Consider the following 18,366-nt stretch of genomic DNA (forward strand, 5'->3'; position numbering starts at 1 on the left):
CATGCATCAGTGAGCTGAAGCTGAAGCTGAAGCATAGTCAATATAAATACTGAATTATCAGAAGCATATGTTTGCAGTAACTGCATCTAAAAAGTACATATGAGGGCAAATATATTTCACACAGTGTCTGTTGGTATTGGGTATTTTTTATCATTCAATAAATGACACAAGTAAAAAAAATATATAAAAACAAAAATAACATTCTATTTAATACATTTTCAATAACAGAGTAAATCATAAGAGGGCCAAATTCTTTTTCACAGCAGAGTAAGTTACTATCTTTGTCAATTTACTCATCTGAATAAAATAATTGCATGTTCAGGATCAGTTTTCATGTGGGGCAGTGTGATTTTTATTAGTATTTTTTGACAGGGAAGGCAAGGAAACAAATATGACCTTAATTTAATTAAATAAAGATTGATGAGCAGAAAAACAAAATACACTTTAAAATTACTAATGTACGTAAACAAAGGAAATTTCATTTATTCATTTCTAAATAGCATCAGTAACCTTTAGCATCCATTTTGTCCTTCAGTAGTGTAAACTGAGATGGAAATGTAGATTTGCTTTTATCCCGTATTGCTGCTCATCTTAATATTTCATGAGATGCCACTAGGATTTTTTTAGAGTGTCAGCAAGGTTAGAGAAACCTCTTGGGAGTTAAATCTCACATGAAGGGCTCACATACACATCCGTCTGACTCATTCACTGCAGTATCAGGCAGGAATACTGCAGAGAAAAATGCTTCCTACAAGAATCCCTTCATTTGTAATTGCCGCTTTGCTGGCGACACATTCAGCATCTCATTTCACAACAGGTAAATGTTAGTGCTTTTTATTATTTTCATTTTATACTCTATAATACAGCAGTGTGATGCTGTAAAGCTGATTTTGAAGTGACCTTGATAGGATCTGCCACGCTGATATAACACTCTCTGCATTAAACTGCCTTCTGAGTAACTTCTTTGAAATACTGTATTGAGTTCAACATTTTCTGGCATGCATGTTTAATGTTAAAGTCATAATTATTTTTAGTAAGTCCAGGTTGCATTTGTATTATCATTTTTAATCTGCTTTATAATTTCATCCTTAATTTTATCATTGTCACATGACTGCTTACCATGCTATTTGCTCTTTAATTATTTAAAAAGACAAACCCCTTTTTACAATTATTAAAAATAAAAGATACTTTTTTATCATTTGTAAATGGCAATTGCAAAGTCATGAAACAATTTTAAAAATCGTGGATTTATAAATAAGTGCTACATGAAACTACAGTTAAATAAGCACTGTTACCGTTTTTTTCATTTAAATTATTATTTATTTCGAAGAATCAAACAGCTTTTGTTAATGATACTGCAGAAAAGGGACATTGCTTATCCTTACCGTTCATCTCAAGGGAACAGGGAATGATATATGGTTCTGTCGTTTATATCATTAGGGTAAACCCAGATGGCTGACCACTTAGCCCATATAAGTAAAGTGCGTTCTGGTAGCACCCCCTCTGTTCATTCCTTCATTGTAATGTAAAAAAATCACATTTTATACCGTCAACATTCGTTTTACTAAACACCAATCTATGTTATTTCAAAATATTCAGTTTAATTCATAAACGGATGTACTTATTGACAAAATTCCATTGAAAAAATTTGAATTACTAAAAGGACTCGCTATGTTGTTTCTGCACTGAACAATATAGAAAAGTATTCAATTTTCATCCACCTTTATTTAATCTGATAAATAAATATTCGTAATTCGCTTCAGGGCACTTTATAAGGGATGTATAGTAGTTTTATAATGTGTACTCTTATTGTCTGTAATTTTTCCACATTTTATCACATAAGGTATTCAGACTTAATTAAACAGAATTTTTGTTCCCTTATTATCCAACCCTGCCTATACAAGCCCATTTGAAGTCACATAAAGTGCCAACCAGTCTCAGAGGGGGCACCAGTCCACCGCAGAATGTTTTATGGGGAGAAGGTACAAACTCCCTACAAAGGGAATCTGGACTGGCATGTGAACCCAATACTGTCAGACACAAACTCCAAAACTCCACAAACTTCAGCTTTCATCTATTAACAATAATCAAAAACAGCATGGTAGCACAGTGGGTAGCTATACTGCGTTACAAATCCAGCTGCCTGGGATCAAATCTTGTTCCCAGTTGTTGTCGGTGTAGAGCTTGTGAGTTCTCCTTGTGCATTAATAGATTTTCTCCAAAGTGCTCTAGTTTTAATGTTCTAATGGAATAAATTATTTGGTATTTTTTGATGGGGTGAATGGCCAGGGGCCTCATGTATAAACGGTGCGTACGCACAGAAATGTTGCGTAAGAACTTTTCCACGTTCAAATCGCGATGTATAAAACCTACACTTGGCGTAAAGCCACGCACTTTTCCACGGTACCTCATGCCTTGTCGTACGCAAGTTCTCCGCTCGGTTTTGCAAACTGGCGGCACCCAGCGTCAAAGCAATGGTACTGTTCTTGTGTGATTACTCATTATTTTCATGACACGGCTCTATAAATACACAGAAACTAACCGCATATTGTTTATTAGTGTAATGCATCTGATTGTAATTAACTCGTAACAATATAATGGTCCAGGGAACAGCCATAGTATTCCAAATACCATAACTGCTTTAGCGTTCTTCTTCTTCTTCTTCTTCTTCTTTCAGCTCCTCCCGTTAGGAGTTGCCACAGCGGATCATCTTTTTCCATATTACTCTCACTGCACGACTCGGAGTATTTATATCACTGTATCTGAGTGTGAATCACAGCAGCAGCTGATCGGAAAGAGAATTATCGGTATACAGCTTTAAGGACACGCTGTCTCAGCCACTGCAAAACGTTTTAAAGCCTTTCCTGTACAGACCTCGCGGTTCAGAAACAGTTTAATCCCAAGAACTTTAAATGCACTCAATCAATTGCTCCTTGTAGAACGGTTTGTACTTATAAGTACAATCACCCCACTGTAAACTTGCACTACAGTTATAATATCTCACAACCTGGGCCACTTTATAAAGCGCGTATTTACATATGATGACGATATCATTTTTAAGGTGAAATGCAGCAAAATATGTTTGTTAAATTATACACATAAAACTTTAACTTCATTTAAATAATCTATATTCTTCACTGGGAGTGTCGTGAAGGATAGAATAATTAAACATGTACTACGAAGATATTTCAATGTTCTTTAAAATCGGCGCTAAGCTTACAGATGGCTTAACTTCTATTACAGAGCTGATTGTGTGGCGATCGGTTACTTGGGGAAAGAAAAGCAAGGACTCTTGGGGCGGCCATGCCAATATATATTGAATATAAAACAGAAAGAGAAAATAACAACACAGCTAAAAACGCAGCGACAAATTTCGACAAAAGATAAATGCTTGTCATGAGCACGAGGCTCATGAAACACATGTTTAATAATGTGCTTTAGCTCCTATCATCATGACATCACGTATCATGACATCACGTATACATCTCAGTATTTTAGTTATTCAGAGAGCTGTAATATCACAAATGTAATGGACTCTGTGTCCAGTTGGAGGAAGAGAGCCAGTTTAAGAAGCAAGTAGTGATTCACACACATAGATCACATACGAGTAGAAGATCAAATACAAAACAAAGCATTTAACGTGCTACTTTAATTACTATGTAATTTTGAGAAACTGGTTAATTAAACAATTTTAAGATGAAGTTTATAATGTTCTACTAAATGACAAAATAAACTACGTGATTAAAGTGGAAATGTCGAGATTGAAGTTGACATTTCGTGCTTTTTCCTCACTGTGTGCCTTTTTTCTCTGTACCCTAATAAGCTTTCACATGACACTTCTTCTTTTCACGGCAACTTTGATATGTGACTTCTTTTTTATTTCCGGCACTGTGCGATTTTGTGAATGTGAGCTTTCAAGTTTCTCCAACACGCTATGTCACTCGATCAACTTCATTTTGTTGATTATACCACGGTTTATTTGAACAAATTGTATGTTTTTCCTTTGCCTCCACTTGGTATTCGCTGAAATTCTTATATTTTCCCCGTGCTTTTCCCATTGTCTTTTCACAGAAGGCTGCACTTAAGAGCGATTTATATTGATTTGCATATTCAAATAGGCGTAATTCTGGGAGGATTTGGGGCGTTACAAAATGCGCGTGCACGAGCGTTAGTTTTCACGCTGATCGGGATTTATGTAACGAAAGAACGTGGAAGTTGGAGTACGCACAGATTCCTGCATCTGGATTTTTCTGTGCATAAGCACATTTCGGCTTTTGTGCTTACGCCATGTTATAGTGCGAGTTCTACGCACGGCATTATACATGAGGCCCCAGGTCTTGTCAAGATTTTACTAATATTCTAATGTTTTTCTGCCACAAGCCAAAAACATAAATGTAATATTCAAAAGTAAAGGCAATTCTAATTTGGCCCCACATGAGTCTGAGGGGTATGTATGTAAGAGTGGGTCCTGCAAATAGCATGGGGTCTCATCCTGAGTTAAATCCTGCTTCACATTGAATTCTGACACACAATCCCCCTGCCAAACCAGAATGGAATTAAGTGGGTTTGAAAATTTTAAAAGGATTAAGTCTAGGGATAACATGTGTAATATGAATTGATAAATACTGTAATTCCCTAACTTAATTGATGAAGATATTCTATGGGTTATTCCAAATATGAAGGAAATGTTTATTTTGTTTGGATGACCAGAGTTTAAATGTGCGGTTCTCTGCTAAAAATGTTGTATTCATGCTCACTAATTTTATACACACGAGTATGTCAGAAATTACTCTAAATATTGTATAAGTCGGGTCTTGAAACCCGAAAAATCGATCATAAAATTGGACCCTGACTTATACGCCCGTTAAAAAATGCGACACTTAACATTTCTTTTTTTTACACCTCCAATCTCGCACCAGTTTCTCAGACGCATCAAATTTTGTTGCAGCAGCGCAGTTACCAATTTCTGTTGCCACTTCAACAACTCTTAATTTAAAACCAGCTTCATATTTTCAACTGATCAAACTCTCCATCGTAGTTAAGGGATGACCAAAGGTGTATGAGGGTGTGAAATACAAAAAACACAAATCAGTGCAAACGTTGCTTCGGAATAGTTCGAGTATTACCATGTGGTTACATAGGCACAATACACTGGAAAAAAAAAAGCAGTGTGCTATGTGTTTACTCTCTCAGGTGGGCGTTAGCGTATCAAAAAAAATAGCGTGTTTTCTGCATTCGACTAAGGGCTCATTTATACTTCACGCAACGCGACGCATGCTGCAGCGGACGCTCCTGCTACGCAAACGTTGAAGTGTTTATACTTACGCGCGTACTTTACGTAAATCTGGAGGAGTCCACCAGGTGGCAGTGTGAGATATTATCACGGTGAGAACATGTTTGGCTTCTCTGTTGTGAATTGCTAAAACGGCTATTAAATTCCGATAACACCTTACCGCAATATCTGTGAAAAGGATGTTTATTGATTAAATCCATCAATCCAGGGATGTGTCCATTCCAACAAGCATTGGGCACGACTGAGAAACAATCCCTGGACGAGGTCTCCGCTCATCGCAAGGTGAATACAAGCACACATACACTAGCGTCATTTTAGTGGCACCAAATCCCCAAATCTGCTTATCTTTGGAAGGAAACCGGAGCACAGTGTGGAATACAAGCAGGAAATACCAGCTACGTAACTCCCTGCGAGACAGCAGTGCTATTGCTCCGCCACCGTGTCACCCCCATGTGTGTAATTATTAACAGTATTCATTATTTAAATGAAATTATATGTAAAATGTAACATACACAATTTAATGCATTTCATCATGAAAGTGATATCTAAAGATTCTAAATGTGCAGAGAGTTGGAATATCATACATTTAATTTGTTCTGTGTGGTGATCTTTTGCTGCTTGCCGCAGCTGTCAGGTCCAAGAAGCTCGTAGCGATTAAAAACTGGGATGAGCGTTCTGACGGTCTGCTTTAATGATAAAGTAAACTACGAGGTTAAAGTGGACAATTCGAGATTAAAGCCGAAATTTCCACTTTAATCACAAAATACACGTTTTCACCGTGTCCTTTATTTTTTTCTCAGTGGTTCAAATATAACGCTATACATTATGTTGCTGTTGTTAAGTTGCGTAAACGTCATCCCAGTTTTTAATCGCTACGAGCTTCTTGGACCTGACAGCAGGTAAAGTAAAAAAATAAAAAATAGACGGCACAAAAGATGGTATGTGAGACTTTTAAAATGTATCATGTCATTACGATCGGGAATATGCGACGCTTGAATATAAAAGCACCACGAATGCAACTGTATGTCAGCATTTTGCTTCAACACTTTGAACCATTCATCAAACAGCAAAGCGCGCACATCGAGCCCCGAAGGATCTCCATAGAGGCTTGCTGTCACATGTAGATAGTAAACAGAGACTCCGACTTTTAGCACACTGCGCCCCCCGACTTTTTGCTGGTACTGCAACTCGCACACGCGTTGCGTAAATTTCTGAGGACCTGCTCAGAGGACACGTAAAAATGAACGCTGGGAACGCGTGGCAGCCATGATGCGGACGCGTACGCGTTCTGAGCGTGAAGTATAAATGAGCCCTTATACGACCGCATTATAAAATACCGGAAATCTATACGGTAAAATCAAGCACTGACTTATCCGCAGGAGAACTTAAATGTGAGTATATACGGTAGTTTTAAATTTGTGTTTACATGCTTTTTCCCTATCTGTAGTCATTTTGTTCATGATTTAGTTTTTTTCTGTAAAAATGTTATTAATTTCAGTATTTTGGAAAAAAATCTTCAACAATGCTTCACTTCCTCATACACATTACATGGATTTATTGTGCTGAATACATTTCTGAGTTAAAACAAACACAATAGCCAGAATATAAAGTAATAAGATAATGTGAAGTGATAGTGTGGTAAGTTTAATGGGATTCTGACAGATTTTGATTGTATTAATGTAAACAAATGTCTTTCAAAGATAACTTTTTTGGTGCTTGAATAAAATATATTCTTCATGTTTAAACAATATAAAACTCATGTACATACAGCCATTAAAATAAAACAGTACATTTTACTGCAATGCATTCGTTTAATCTTATAGCAAAGATTATCAGCCTATAGCAGTTATATCTGGAATCCAAAAATGTGTTTATTTTCCAAAATTGAAACACTTTAACTTGTAGTTTGAGGGTGTGTGTCAAAGTGATATGTATTTCTGTGACAAACTATTGTGGCAGCTGACTTGTAGGCCCATACAACTCATAATGCCAAAAATGAAGTTAGTGTATAGAGGGATATTAGCTGCATAAAATCAATACCTTCACAATGTGAAACAGGAACAAGATTAGCATGCATTTAGAATTGTAAATTGTTTCTAGGCAACACTTGGCTACATTATATGTGATTGGTTACTAGGATGTAATTGGGGGAATGGCCCTTGTTTTCAACCTGCATGGATTCTACCAAGGACTGTGAAGAGTAAGAGAGTCTCCACGTCCTCTTTATGAGGAGCCCTAATCTTAAATGCTGTAACAATGTTGACATGGGACTGTGCATAGAACAGTGCTCTTTAGGAGAGAATGTCCAGGGAGGTGGTATCTCAAGAATGTATTTGAAATTTTTAGCTAAAAGATTATCTTATTAGTTAATCACAGACTGGGGCCAACATAAGACATCGCTCCTTGGAAGTCACCTGCCATTGTAGTTCAAGAACTTTAAAAGTGTTAAATGTCTCATGATGTTTATCCCAGCAGCATTGAGTGCAATCCAGGAAACATTTGTGGATGGGTCACCAGCCCAGCCTTGCACAAACCCGTACTCACAGAAGACAATTTGGAATCTCCATTTAACCTAATCTTCATGTGTTTAGAAATGAGGGAGTAAGTGTAAGACCATGGTACCTAGAGGATAATTTACACAAACATGAGTAGAGCATGCAAACTTCACAAAGACCAGACATAGATTCAAAGCCAGAACACTGCATCCATTAGACTACACTGACCTATTTAAATCTGTGTCAGTATGCTGTGATTTTAGTTTCAGTAAACATAGCTTTTATCGGTTGCTCCTCTACATGATAATCATCTTTTTCAGCCCTCTCAAACCGACACAATATTTAATCTTTGGAAAATGTCCAGGCTTAAAAAACTTAGAGAACCATATACAGATAATGTTTTTGCATCTTATGTACAGTTGCACTTAAAATGTAGCTTCCCAGTAACACAATTGTTCCACTACTTTTAAATCAGAAAGTTTGCTAAAAGAAACCTACCTACATCTCCACACCTCCCACTCCACTTCTATTCCAGAAAAAATACTGATGAGTCTTGAAGACTCAGACAGCATCTCAACTATATATAAAACCATCTCAAAGTCTTTTCTTTTCAAAGATCCTAGGGTATGATGGGGAAAGGGTCTTTCAATTGATATCTCAGAAAAGGAGTGGAAGGCAGCCATGCACAGAATACAATCGAGTGCCATATGCGTAAAGCACTCAATCAATCAATTTAAAATCTTCTATCGAGTGCATTTATCTCATTTAAAACTATCCAAAATGTAGCCTGGGCAAGATTCAACCTGTCAATGTTGCAATCGGGATCCAGTCTCACTCGTCATATGTTTTGGGCATGCACCAAATTAACATAATTTTGGTCAAAAATCTTCGACTGCTTATCTGACAGCCTTGGTGTCACAATCACTCCTAACCCATTAAACAGCTGTGTTTGGTGGAACCCCAGATGGGCTTAAAGTGGAGAAGGACAAATGCCTATGCCACACTAATAGCACATAGACTTATCTTGCTTAAATGCAAGAATTCTGACCCATCTTTTATAAGTTAGTAGATAACTGATATTCTATACTATTCAATATTTTTGAAAAAAAATCTAATTCTCACCTAGAGGATCTATTCATAAGGTTTTAAAAATATGGAAAGATGTAAATAATACAATTTTAAAATAAGCATTAATATTGGAGGGGTGGACAGTTTCTCAGGCAGCTAGAGGGCAGTACATAGTCCCTGTACAAAACGTCTACCTAGCTGACCCGGCTTTTTTAGAAAGGAACATCATTCAGGAGTACAGTAGTTCCGAGGCTGCCAGGGAACTCTCTGTGCTCACATTGGATCTACCTTTCCTAACACTGGTAGAATGATCCCTATTCCCATGGAGACAGCTGACAAAATCTGGATTTTGGATTAGAATTTTGGGTGAAGGCTCACTAGGAAGAAATGGATGACAGGTGAGAGAGAGAATTATTATATGGGGCATGAGAAGTGGCTGGTTGAAGCAGCCAACCCACCTAATAGGCAAGAATAAACAGTATTTAAACAGAAAGGGCAGAAAAAAATTCTCTTCCTTTTGGCTTTGCTCGGATAAATAAATGTATAACTATTACGGCCCAAGTGAAAAAAGGACAGGGAGGATGAGAGAGTTGGGCTGAGCCAAAACAATAATAAAAAAAACCTCAGGAATTGCAACCAAAAGTCAAAGCATCACAGCAACAAAGCCAAAGTGCAAGACACAAATCAGAGTCAAAAAGTACTTAATTTTTCCAAAAATATCTATTCCAAATCACAAAGAAAAATTGCCATAAGTTATATTGTTCCAACACTGTGATGTCAGGCACTGCGTGACGCGAGTCATGTGACCAACAACCATTTCTAGCGATGGTAGTCATAATTGTGGCAGCCATGTAGGAAAGAACCAAAACAGTAGTAATGAAATGAAATTTACAAGAAAAATAATAATTTATAAAAAAAAATTCTTATAAAATGAATGCAAAAATGTCTCAACACATCACATTGCTTTTTATATATCTGCGCTTCGTTACAGTTATTTATGGGTGATGAGAGGCACTCTTCCATTGCAATAGCTACTATCATTAACTTCTTTAACTCTTTAAGTATAATTTTAACATTACCTGTTATAGAAATGCCATGATTTATGTGAGCTCTCATTGACACACCACATTCTCCAGAACAGTCTAGTGAAGGGAACTCACAGTCATATTATATGCATTAATAGATGCAAAGTGAATCTCTGAAGTTTACAAAGGGTATTGTTGGATGCACACTGGTTAGCTGTGCCTTTCAGGAGTACTGTGCACTCGGTATGGTGCTTGGTTTTGGAGGAACAAACGTCAAGTTCCAAGAGGGGACAGTGCAGCAATGCCATCTTATGATTAGTTGGTGGCACAAGATTTCTTGAAAAGGCAGATTTTCATGGATTCTTGCCATTAGCACTGAGTGAGAAGCCATGAGACAGTAGATGCTGAAAAGCAGAAGTTTGGCAAATTAAAAAAATTACCCATAATATTCTCTTTTTGCAAAAGAATTAAATATTCAAATACAGTGTAGAATGAAAAACAAAAATTAGAAGTAGTTTGCTATAAGTAGTTACTTGTGTAGTGTACTATACACAAAATAAGAACTTACAGAGAGGACTATAAATGACAAACTCCACTCTGGCACCTGCAACTTTAATGTTTTTTACTTTAAACTGTGAAAGTATAGTATTTAGCTCCCTGTATTTACATCTGTGTACTTATACCTATTTGGAACTGTGAAACACTGTCATGTCTGAGCACCTGTGTTAATTGTGAAGAGTAAAGATGCAATGAGAAGTCAAGCAAAATGACACCTTTTATTGGCTAACTAAAAATATTACAATATGCAAGCTTTCAAGGCAGTTCAGGTCCCTTCTTCAGGCAAGATCATGAAAGCTTGCATATCTTTTTAGTTAGCCAATAAAATGTGTCATTTTGCTTTTGCCTGATAATGGCTAACATGGTTCAACACTGTACTACTACAGGAATAAAGATGGAAATCCTTATTATGAAGTACCTACTTTTTTTTTATTAGTTTCAGGCAATATAACAACTGATTCTCCAATTGAAAGTGAGGAAATAAGGAATAATACAAGCGAAAGTATCATGAATACAACTATCAAAAATATAGTCATAAAAGGTAAGTACATAATTGACAATTTAATTTATAACTCTAAGGCTGCTGTACAGTAAGCCAAATGGTAACCATAAATGACATCATTTTAATTATGCTTTAAAAGACAATGCTATAGATTATAACAGAAAGAGAGGACAATGATAAGAAGTTGGGTGCCAAGATTGCCATCCAGTACAATTGTATGTTGCGAGATTCAAAAAAGCATGTGATTATAGTGAAGTCATCTCTACAGATGTGAGTTCAAAACAGAACTGCCCCAAGATGGTGGAGCTTCTGGTTTTGGCCCTTCTGACAGGAAGAGGCGGATCCAGGTGGATGCACACCGGAAGTGACATCAGAGGTGTTCTAGCCGTCAGTCAACCGGTCTGCAGAGAAAGAAAGGCAGAGGCATTAGGACACAGCGCCAGCCACTGGAGTGGTGGTGGAATTGCAGTCACTAGGGCCCTTCAGCTATCCACTACATGCACACATGTAACACAATTTAAATTATATTAGATACATCTACTAGGATATTGCTGAGTAAGCTTTATAAAGGAACTCGTATGCTGTTTTTGAGTGGGCAAGTATATATGTATAACAATGGCTACTTAAAAAAAAGAGTCTTAATCTTTTGCCAACCCTGATGTTTCACTATCATAAAGGCTATCCTTATGTGATATCATTAGTTTGTCACTTTCTATTTTTTTAGTAGGTCCTCTATGGCCACACTAACTTACACAGATGACTTCTCTCCTCTGTGCATGCCTCTATGCAACCTTCATTACATCTTTCTATTTTTGCTAGCTGGTAGTTTCCAACCTCCCTCTTCTTGTTTGCTACACTGCAAACAATGTATAGCAAATGTTTTATTCATTTACTTTTTGATGTGGTTGTGTATTTTTTATGGCTGCTGGTACTCCTGTCACTGGAGATTGAGCTTACAATAAAAAAATGGAGCTTATGATAAAAAAATGTGTCCTTGATTTTCTTTTTCTAAGACTGTGTTTTTCATTAAAGAAGAAACAAAACTTGCTAGGCAGGATGTGGTAGTGTAGTAAAGTGTACATATTGAAATTAGAAGATGAATGACTATATTGGTTTGTAAGAAATGCTAACGTGCTTAGATTTTTACTGGATGATAATACCGTCTCACACAAATGCAACCTAGAAGTCTTAGGGTTAGTTTACGGGTTGACACAAGATTTTGTTCTATGCTAGAACCCAAACCAATTGCCTAAAAATGAAGTATGGGAAATACCAATTCTTATATGAATAAGAATTAGTTTCATCTAAATGATTTTTCACATTTCACATAAACTATGTACTGTAGAAAAAAATGTTGCTTTTTGTTCAGCCCTCTATCCATTTGTTTATTGCTAAATATTTTACTGTGTTTATACTATTCATTACAATGAGTAAATAAAAAAAAAATCAGTGAAGATGTACTTTTTGGTTTTCTTTCCACACCCCAAAAGATGTTAATGTTAGGCAATTATATAAAGAATTAATTAATATTTCAGTGGCTTGTATATAATCTAGATTTGGTTTCTGTCTTGTACCTATTAGTGCCAATATAGGCCAATATTTTTGTGAAATATCAAAATGTAGAATCTCTTTAAACATAGATAAGGACTGAGTCATTATATGCAAATAAGCAGACAATCTCAATAGTGATACTTTAAAATGGCTTATTTTGTGTTAGTCCGCCATTAACTTTTGCAGGAAAACTGAAAAAGGTTACATTTGTTGTTATTTTAGTGGGACACAAATTGATATCATTTTAGTGGATCTTAGCAGCTGCACTGGAACTCAGAATTGCTGGATGTCTTATACTTTCAAAGATACAAGGCAATTTTGTTTCCATTTGCCTCGTTTAATCCAAGCTATTTTAGTGGAAGCCTGAACGTTTAAAATTTCCTTCTTGGTTGTGTCACCATCCTCTGACATCTTGGCATATCTTGTTTTCATCCAACATCGATGAAGCATAACCACCTGCTGTGAAGATCTTTCATTGAGTGTCAAAGTCACATTTTTTCAGCATATCTGCATATTGTGCTTTTCACTTATCCTCATATGAAATACATTTTTTGGATGCAGAGTTGTTGTGCTACCTTTTCCATTACATTGATCTAGAAGCCTGTCTTTCAGAGTTTGTCAATATAATTGAGTCCTCTGTACCTTTGTGAATATACCTCATTTCACTGACTTAAAAAATCAGCTCTTGGGAATGTTGAAGATAAAAACTTGTTTTTTTTTACATTTTAATCCAAACACAAATTTGCCAGTATTTTAAGAACTGATATTTCAAAAATCTTTTTTAAAATGCTGATATATAAACACATGATATTGTGAGTAGGCTTTAATTCTATAGTCCAAAAGTAATCATGAGTGATCTAATAAAGGATGATTCAGTCAGGAGGTAGAAAGTCACATTTTTATTATTGCAACAATAATGAAGATCACTATGCATACAGTCAGTTATTTACTAACCTGCTTTGTCCTGAACAGGGTCGTGGGGGTCTGTTTGATCCTATCCCAGCTAGCATAGGGCACAAGGCAGGAAAAAACCCTGGGCAGGGTGCCAGTCCATTGCAGGGTGAACACACACAAACATACAATGCAGCCACACACTAGAGCCAATTTAGGGTCACCAATTCACAAGACCTGCATGTCTTTGGACTGTGGGAGGAAACTGAAGCACCGTGTCGCCCACTATGCATACATTCAAAGGTTAATGCAAAGGAATAATCTTCTCTATATTTAAAACAACAACACATCCAGCGTCCAGAATCTATACCCCAGTGTAATGTCACCTGGCATTCCACAAGAAGCCCAAAGGCAACAAGAAACATGAAGAAAGAGGGATGTATGGTATGTCATATCAGGTAAACAGAGGTTCCCAAATTTATGGCGTGATCAAAACAAACTGACCACATTATACAATTTTTAATGCAAATGTACAAATTTTAATAAATGGCTGTTTCGCTATACTAATATAAATAATAAAACACACAAGAACAATGGGCCTCATAATTTTGACCTTTTTATCTAGACTAGATGGTGGATCAGTTTCACAGTTTTGAAAACACTAGGATACTTTCCTTTCTTTCATTCAGACTACAGACGGAATAGTGGCTCTGTGGCTAAATGAGCTGGGCTGGTAACTTGAAAGTTCCTCATTCGATTCCTGGCATTGAGAGAAGGAATGCTACTCTGCTGGGACCTTGAGCAAAGGCCCTTAACCTGCAATTGCTCCAGAGGCACTGTACAAAGAGCTGACCCTGTGCTCTGACCACAAAAAAACTCTCTAGAGAGTGAGTTGGCAGTAAATGAAAACAGACAAATTCCTAATACCAAGTTTCAGTTGGCCTAAGACAATGAACATTTCCTTGAACTTACTACCCTAAAATAGGATATATAGGTTTGTTATATGTATATCATGATAATAAGACGCCAAAGACATCATAAAGGTTTGGGCTAGCCACCCATATATTGTTTTTTCCCAGCTGCAAAAGGGTTTGTTGTATAAGAAATACAATGTGCATCTCACAGAGTCCAAACTAGAACTGGCCATAGTAGCCCAAGATGGAGGCTTTAAAGGCCTGGAGGGGAAATGATGTCATCAAAATGGCTGTAACCAGAAGTGATGTCAGCAAAGGGGCAGGCTTCGGAAGTGACGTCTTCTGAGGCACCGGAACCTTGCAAGATTTCCCAGGAAAGGTCTGTAGGGAACTGAGAAAGACAGTCAGCACACTCCGCCCCCTGGCCAGATGTTTCATTACACTAATTTAGGCCCTTTAGCTGCCTCCTACTCGCACGTGTGTGACTATATATATATATAATATATATATATATATAAATATATACATATATATATAAATATATATATATATATAGTATATATAAATATATATATAGATATACATCAGGAGGAACCCAAAAATAAAGAGAATTATTTTTTAAAACTCGTATATTTCTCAGAACAATTCCAAAATTTTATCACCCTCTAAATATTCTCCCTGAGATACAATATACTTGTCCCACCACTTTTTCCATTGTTCGAAACTGTTCTGAAACTCTTGCAAAGTGATAGCCTTGGAGTGATGGAGTGCCTCTACATCTACATCCTGAAAATGCTTTCCTTTAAGGTCCCTCTTCATTGTTGGAAATAAGAAAAAATCACAGGGTGCAAGGTCCAGGGAGTAATGGGGGGGATTGGGTTGTAGTGTTATCCCGTTTTTCATGAGAAACTGCCACACACTCAATCCTGCATGGGCGGGAGCATTGTCGTGATGCAGAAGCCACTCACCTGATCTCTGCAATTCTGCTCGTTTTCTCCGTACTGCATCACGCAAATGCTTGGGCACTTCAAGGTAAAAATTCTTGCCTGGCTCAAAACATCTTCTTTGAAAGCCTCTCGAAGCATTGTGACAACTTCTGCTGCTGTTTTTCCCAAAAGGAAACAGAACACATTATTCTTTCAAGTATGCTAAGTTATTTTTGGGTCCCTCCTTATATATATATTGTGACAGACAACTGGGGAAGCTCCCTGACCAGGGCGCCCCAAAAACAGAAGGACTGGGGAAGATGATATATTAGGGAAAAAACTTCCCCCCGAACACAAGAGGACAAACCCCCTGCAATATGTTGGGATGCCTGGTCACTTCAGGAGTCCTGAACAGAAAAAGGCCCAAAGGCGCCTGGAGTTCTTCTGCATGTCCATGCAGCACTTCTGCCACAATCAGGAATGCTGCCGGAAATTAATTGTAAAGAACCTGGAATACTTCCGGGTGGGATATAAAAGAGGCCGCCTCACTCCATTCGGGAAGCTGGAGTCGGGAGGTGGAGGACAAAGCTTATGGGAGAAGAGTGGCGGCAGAAGAAAGGAAAGACAGAAAAAGAGAAAGAGAGAAAAGGAAAAGAAGGGACTGAACAATATTATACTGATCTGTGCACTGGGTGCTGTAAAAGAAAGAGAAGAAAATGAAAGTGTGTGTGCTTGGACTTATGTCACTGCGCTTGTCTGTGTCAGGGCTCATTTTCCACAATATATAAAACATATATGTATATATCTTCAGTCCTCTATATGCACACATACACATACAGTTCCATGCCACCAACACATTTTCTTTAATTATCTGTGCACTGAAATTACACTTCTAGGATGTTTTGGTCAGTGAAAAAATGATATGCTAATGTTATCCAAATGCTTACAATTATTAAGAAAATTTTACAATTGTAAAATATTTTAAAGAAATTATTATTACAATACATGTCTTGTTCATTTAATGAAAACCATCTTATATTGTTAATGGTTCCTGCTACACACCAATCATTCTTAGAAATATGGGCACTTGCTCGTATGTAATGAATATATAGTGATGCAGTCTATAGGAAGGGCTATTGGGAAGAGAGTTTAAGCAAAGCATGACTTGTATGAATTTATCTTTCCTTGTCTATAGCTATAAATATAAACACTATAAAGTAAATTTGGGTATAGTTAATGTTTATATAAGTAATTTGTTTTTTTATCATTTAACTGCAAACAATTATTTTCACTTTTTTACATGGCAGTTACTTAAAAACCTCTTTTAGTTTGTTTGTAATTTGGGTGTTCTGGGATTATTTTTAAATGGCTTGAAATGATACCTGCAGATTTTGCTAACATGAAATGTTTTCTGTTTGAAGCATCAAGAGACCTGTATTTAAAATTAACAAACAATTGGATATGTGTTTCAGGATACACCAACCCTTGGATAAAAGAAAACCTAGAGTTAACACATCAGACCATTTTAGATTTATCATGTACCTTGACCAGCCTCCCAGACTTGCCGGCGTCAGTCACGGGCTACTGGAAGAAAGATGGTAAAGAAATTCCTGGATCTCAAACTGTCATAGAGAAGAAAGACGATCAGTTTCATTTTCAGAACAAGCAAGTATCAGTATAATAAACTGCTGATCTTTACAGTAGCATTCTGTTCATATTGCACTGCATGACAATTGGTACTGTATAGGAATACGGACTCAATATATTCGTCTTTTATGCTGAATGTGTGTTTAGTTTTCATAAATAAGAATAATGTTGATATCAATTAGAAATTAAGAGATGTGAACTTTAAGTGGACTTAATATTTAATTAAAGTGACAGAGTAAGAGTGTTTCATATGAGAGCTTGTTGTGATGCAGTGATGGCAATCAGCACATGCTAGTACAGGACTTCTTCTTTAACTCATCATGTTAGGTTGATTATGTTTCACTCCAGTGTTCACTCCAGAGTGGGGAGCAAGATATAGCAAACACTAAGGATGACCTTGATCTCAAATATGACAATTTCACACAATGCAATATTTACTATCAACAAGTTATAGGTGAAATACTAAAGACAGTTTTGTAAAGCCACCATTTTAAATTTTTACCCATTTAAGGCCAAGAAACAAATATGGCAAAGTGTCTCAATATATTATAAATAGATTTTTGGTAAATATCCATCCATCCATTATCCAACCCGCTATATTCTAACTACAGGGTCACGTGAGCAGGGCACCAGCCCACCGAAGGGCACACACACACACACTCCAAGCACACACTAGGGACAATTTAGAATCACCAATGCACCCAACCTGCATCTTTGGACTGTGGGATTTTGGTAAATATATTAAAGTGAAATATACTGTAGTATTTGAGAAAGTTAAAGAAAAAACTTTTATTTTTAATTCGATTAACTACTATTTATTTCACGTAATGTGAAATGCTAAGAACAACAAAATAATCAGCCTAGACTTTCATAATTTAGTAAGACTACACTTTATTGTGCAGAAAAATAATATTTGATGTTCCTTCAGGTGCTTTTTTGCATCCTTCTGTAAAATTAAAACAATATTAAGACTTTTAGATTGTTAAAAATATATGACCTGGCACAGTCAATGCAAGTCACTTTATTCCCTTCCCATGTTTGTCTTCTGCCCGATATAATCGTTAAACTTTATTTCATTTTTCTGTCATATTAACTTCAAACTTTAATGTCAATTCAAGCTAGTAAAATATTCTTAGACATTTTTTTTGTGAATCTTCTAGTTTAGTGGTAATTCCAGTATAAATGATGTATAAGGTGTATTGTAAATTTGTAAGGTGTGGATTAAACTCTTTGATTGTATTTGTTTGGCCTGTTCATCTTTTCTGACTTCTATGGGGGTCAATGTGCCCGATCAACCTTCTCTATGCAGCTCAGTCCTGCACCTCCTTCCTAGTCAGACCCTTTCCTTTCAGATCTTCTTTTACTTTAACATCAACCTCTGCTTCTGTCTCCCTCACTTTCTCTTCCCCTGTACTTCCATTTCCATCACTCTTTATCCACATATTTATTGTCTCTCTTCATCACGTCCATACCACTTCAACCTACATTCCTGTACT

At 36.7% G+C, this 18,366-nt stretch overlaps 1 protein-coding gene across 2 annotated transcripts in view; it reads left to right on the forward strand.

The window, feature by feature from the left end:
• Positions 1 to 675: 675 nt before the first annotated feature.
• Positions 676 to 18,366, forward strand: part of emb (embigin) — a 41,453-nt gene continuing 23,762 nt past the window's right edge. Inside the window, exons 1-3 of one of the 2 annotated variants that reach the window (XM_039750497.1) lie at positions 676 to 823; positions 10,876 to 10,980; positions 16,696 to 16,888. In XM_039750497.1, the coding sequence (XP_039606431.1) occupies positions 742 to 823; positions 10,876 to 10,980; positions 16,696 to 16,888 (380 nt within the window). In that variant the 5' untranslated portion in view covers positions 676 to 741. The remainder of the gene's footprint in view (positions 824 to 10,875; positions 10,981 to 16,695; positions 16,889 to 18,366) is intronic. The other variant, XM_039750498.1, reaches the window with a different exon arrangement.

The sequence above is a fragment of the Polypterus senegalus genome, chromosome 4 (assembly GCF_016835505.1).
Source record: "Polypterus senegalus isolate Bchr_013 chromosome 4, ASM1683550v1, whole genome shotgun sequence".
Lineage (NCBI taxonomy): Eukaryota > Metazoa > Chordata > Cladistia > Polypteriformes > Polypteridae > Polypterus > Polypterus senegalus.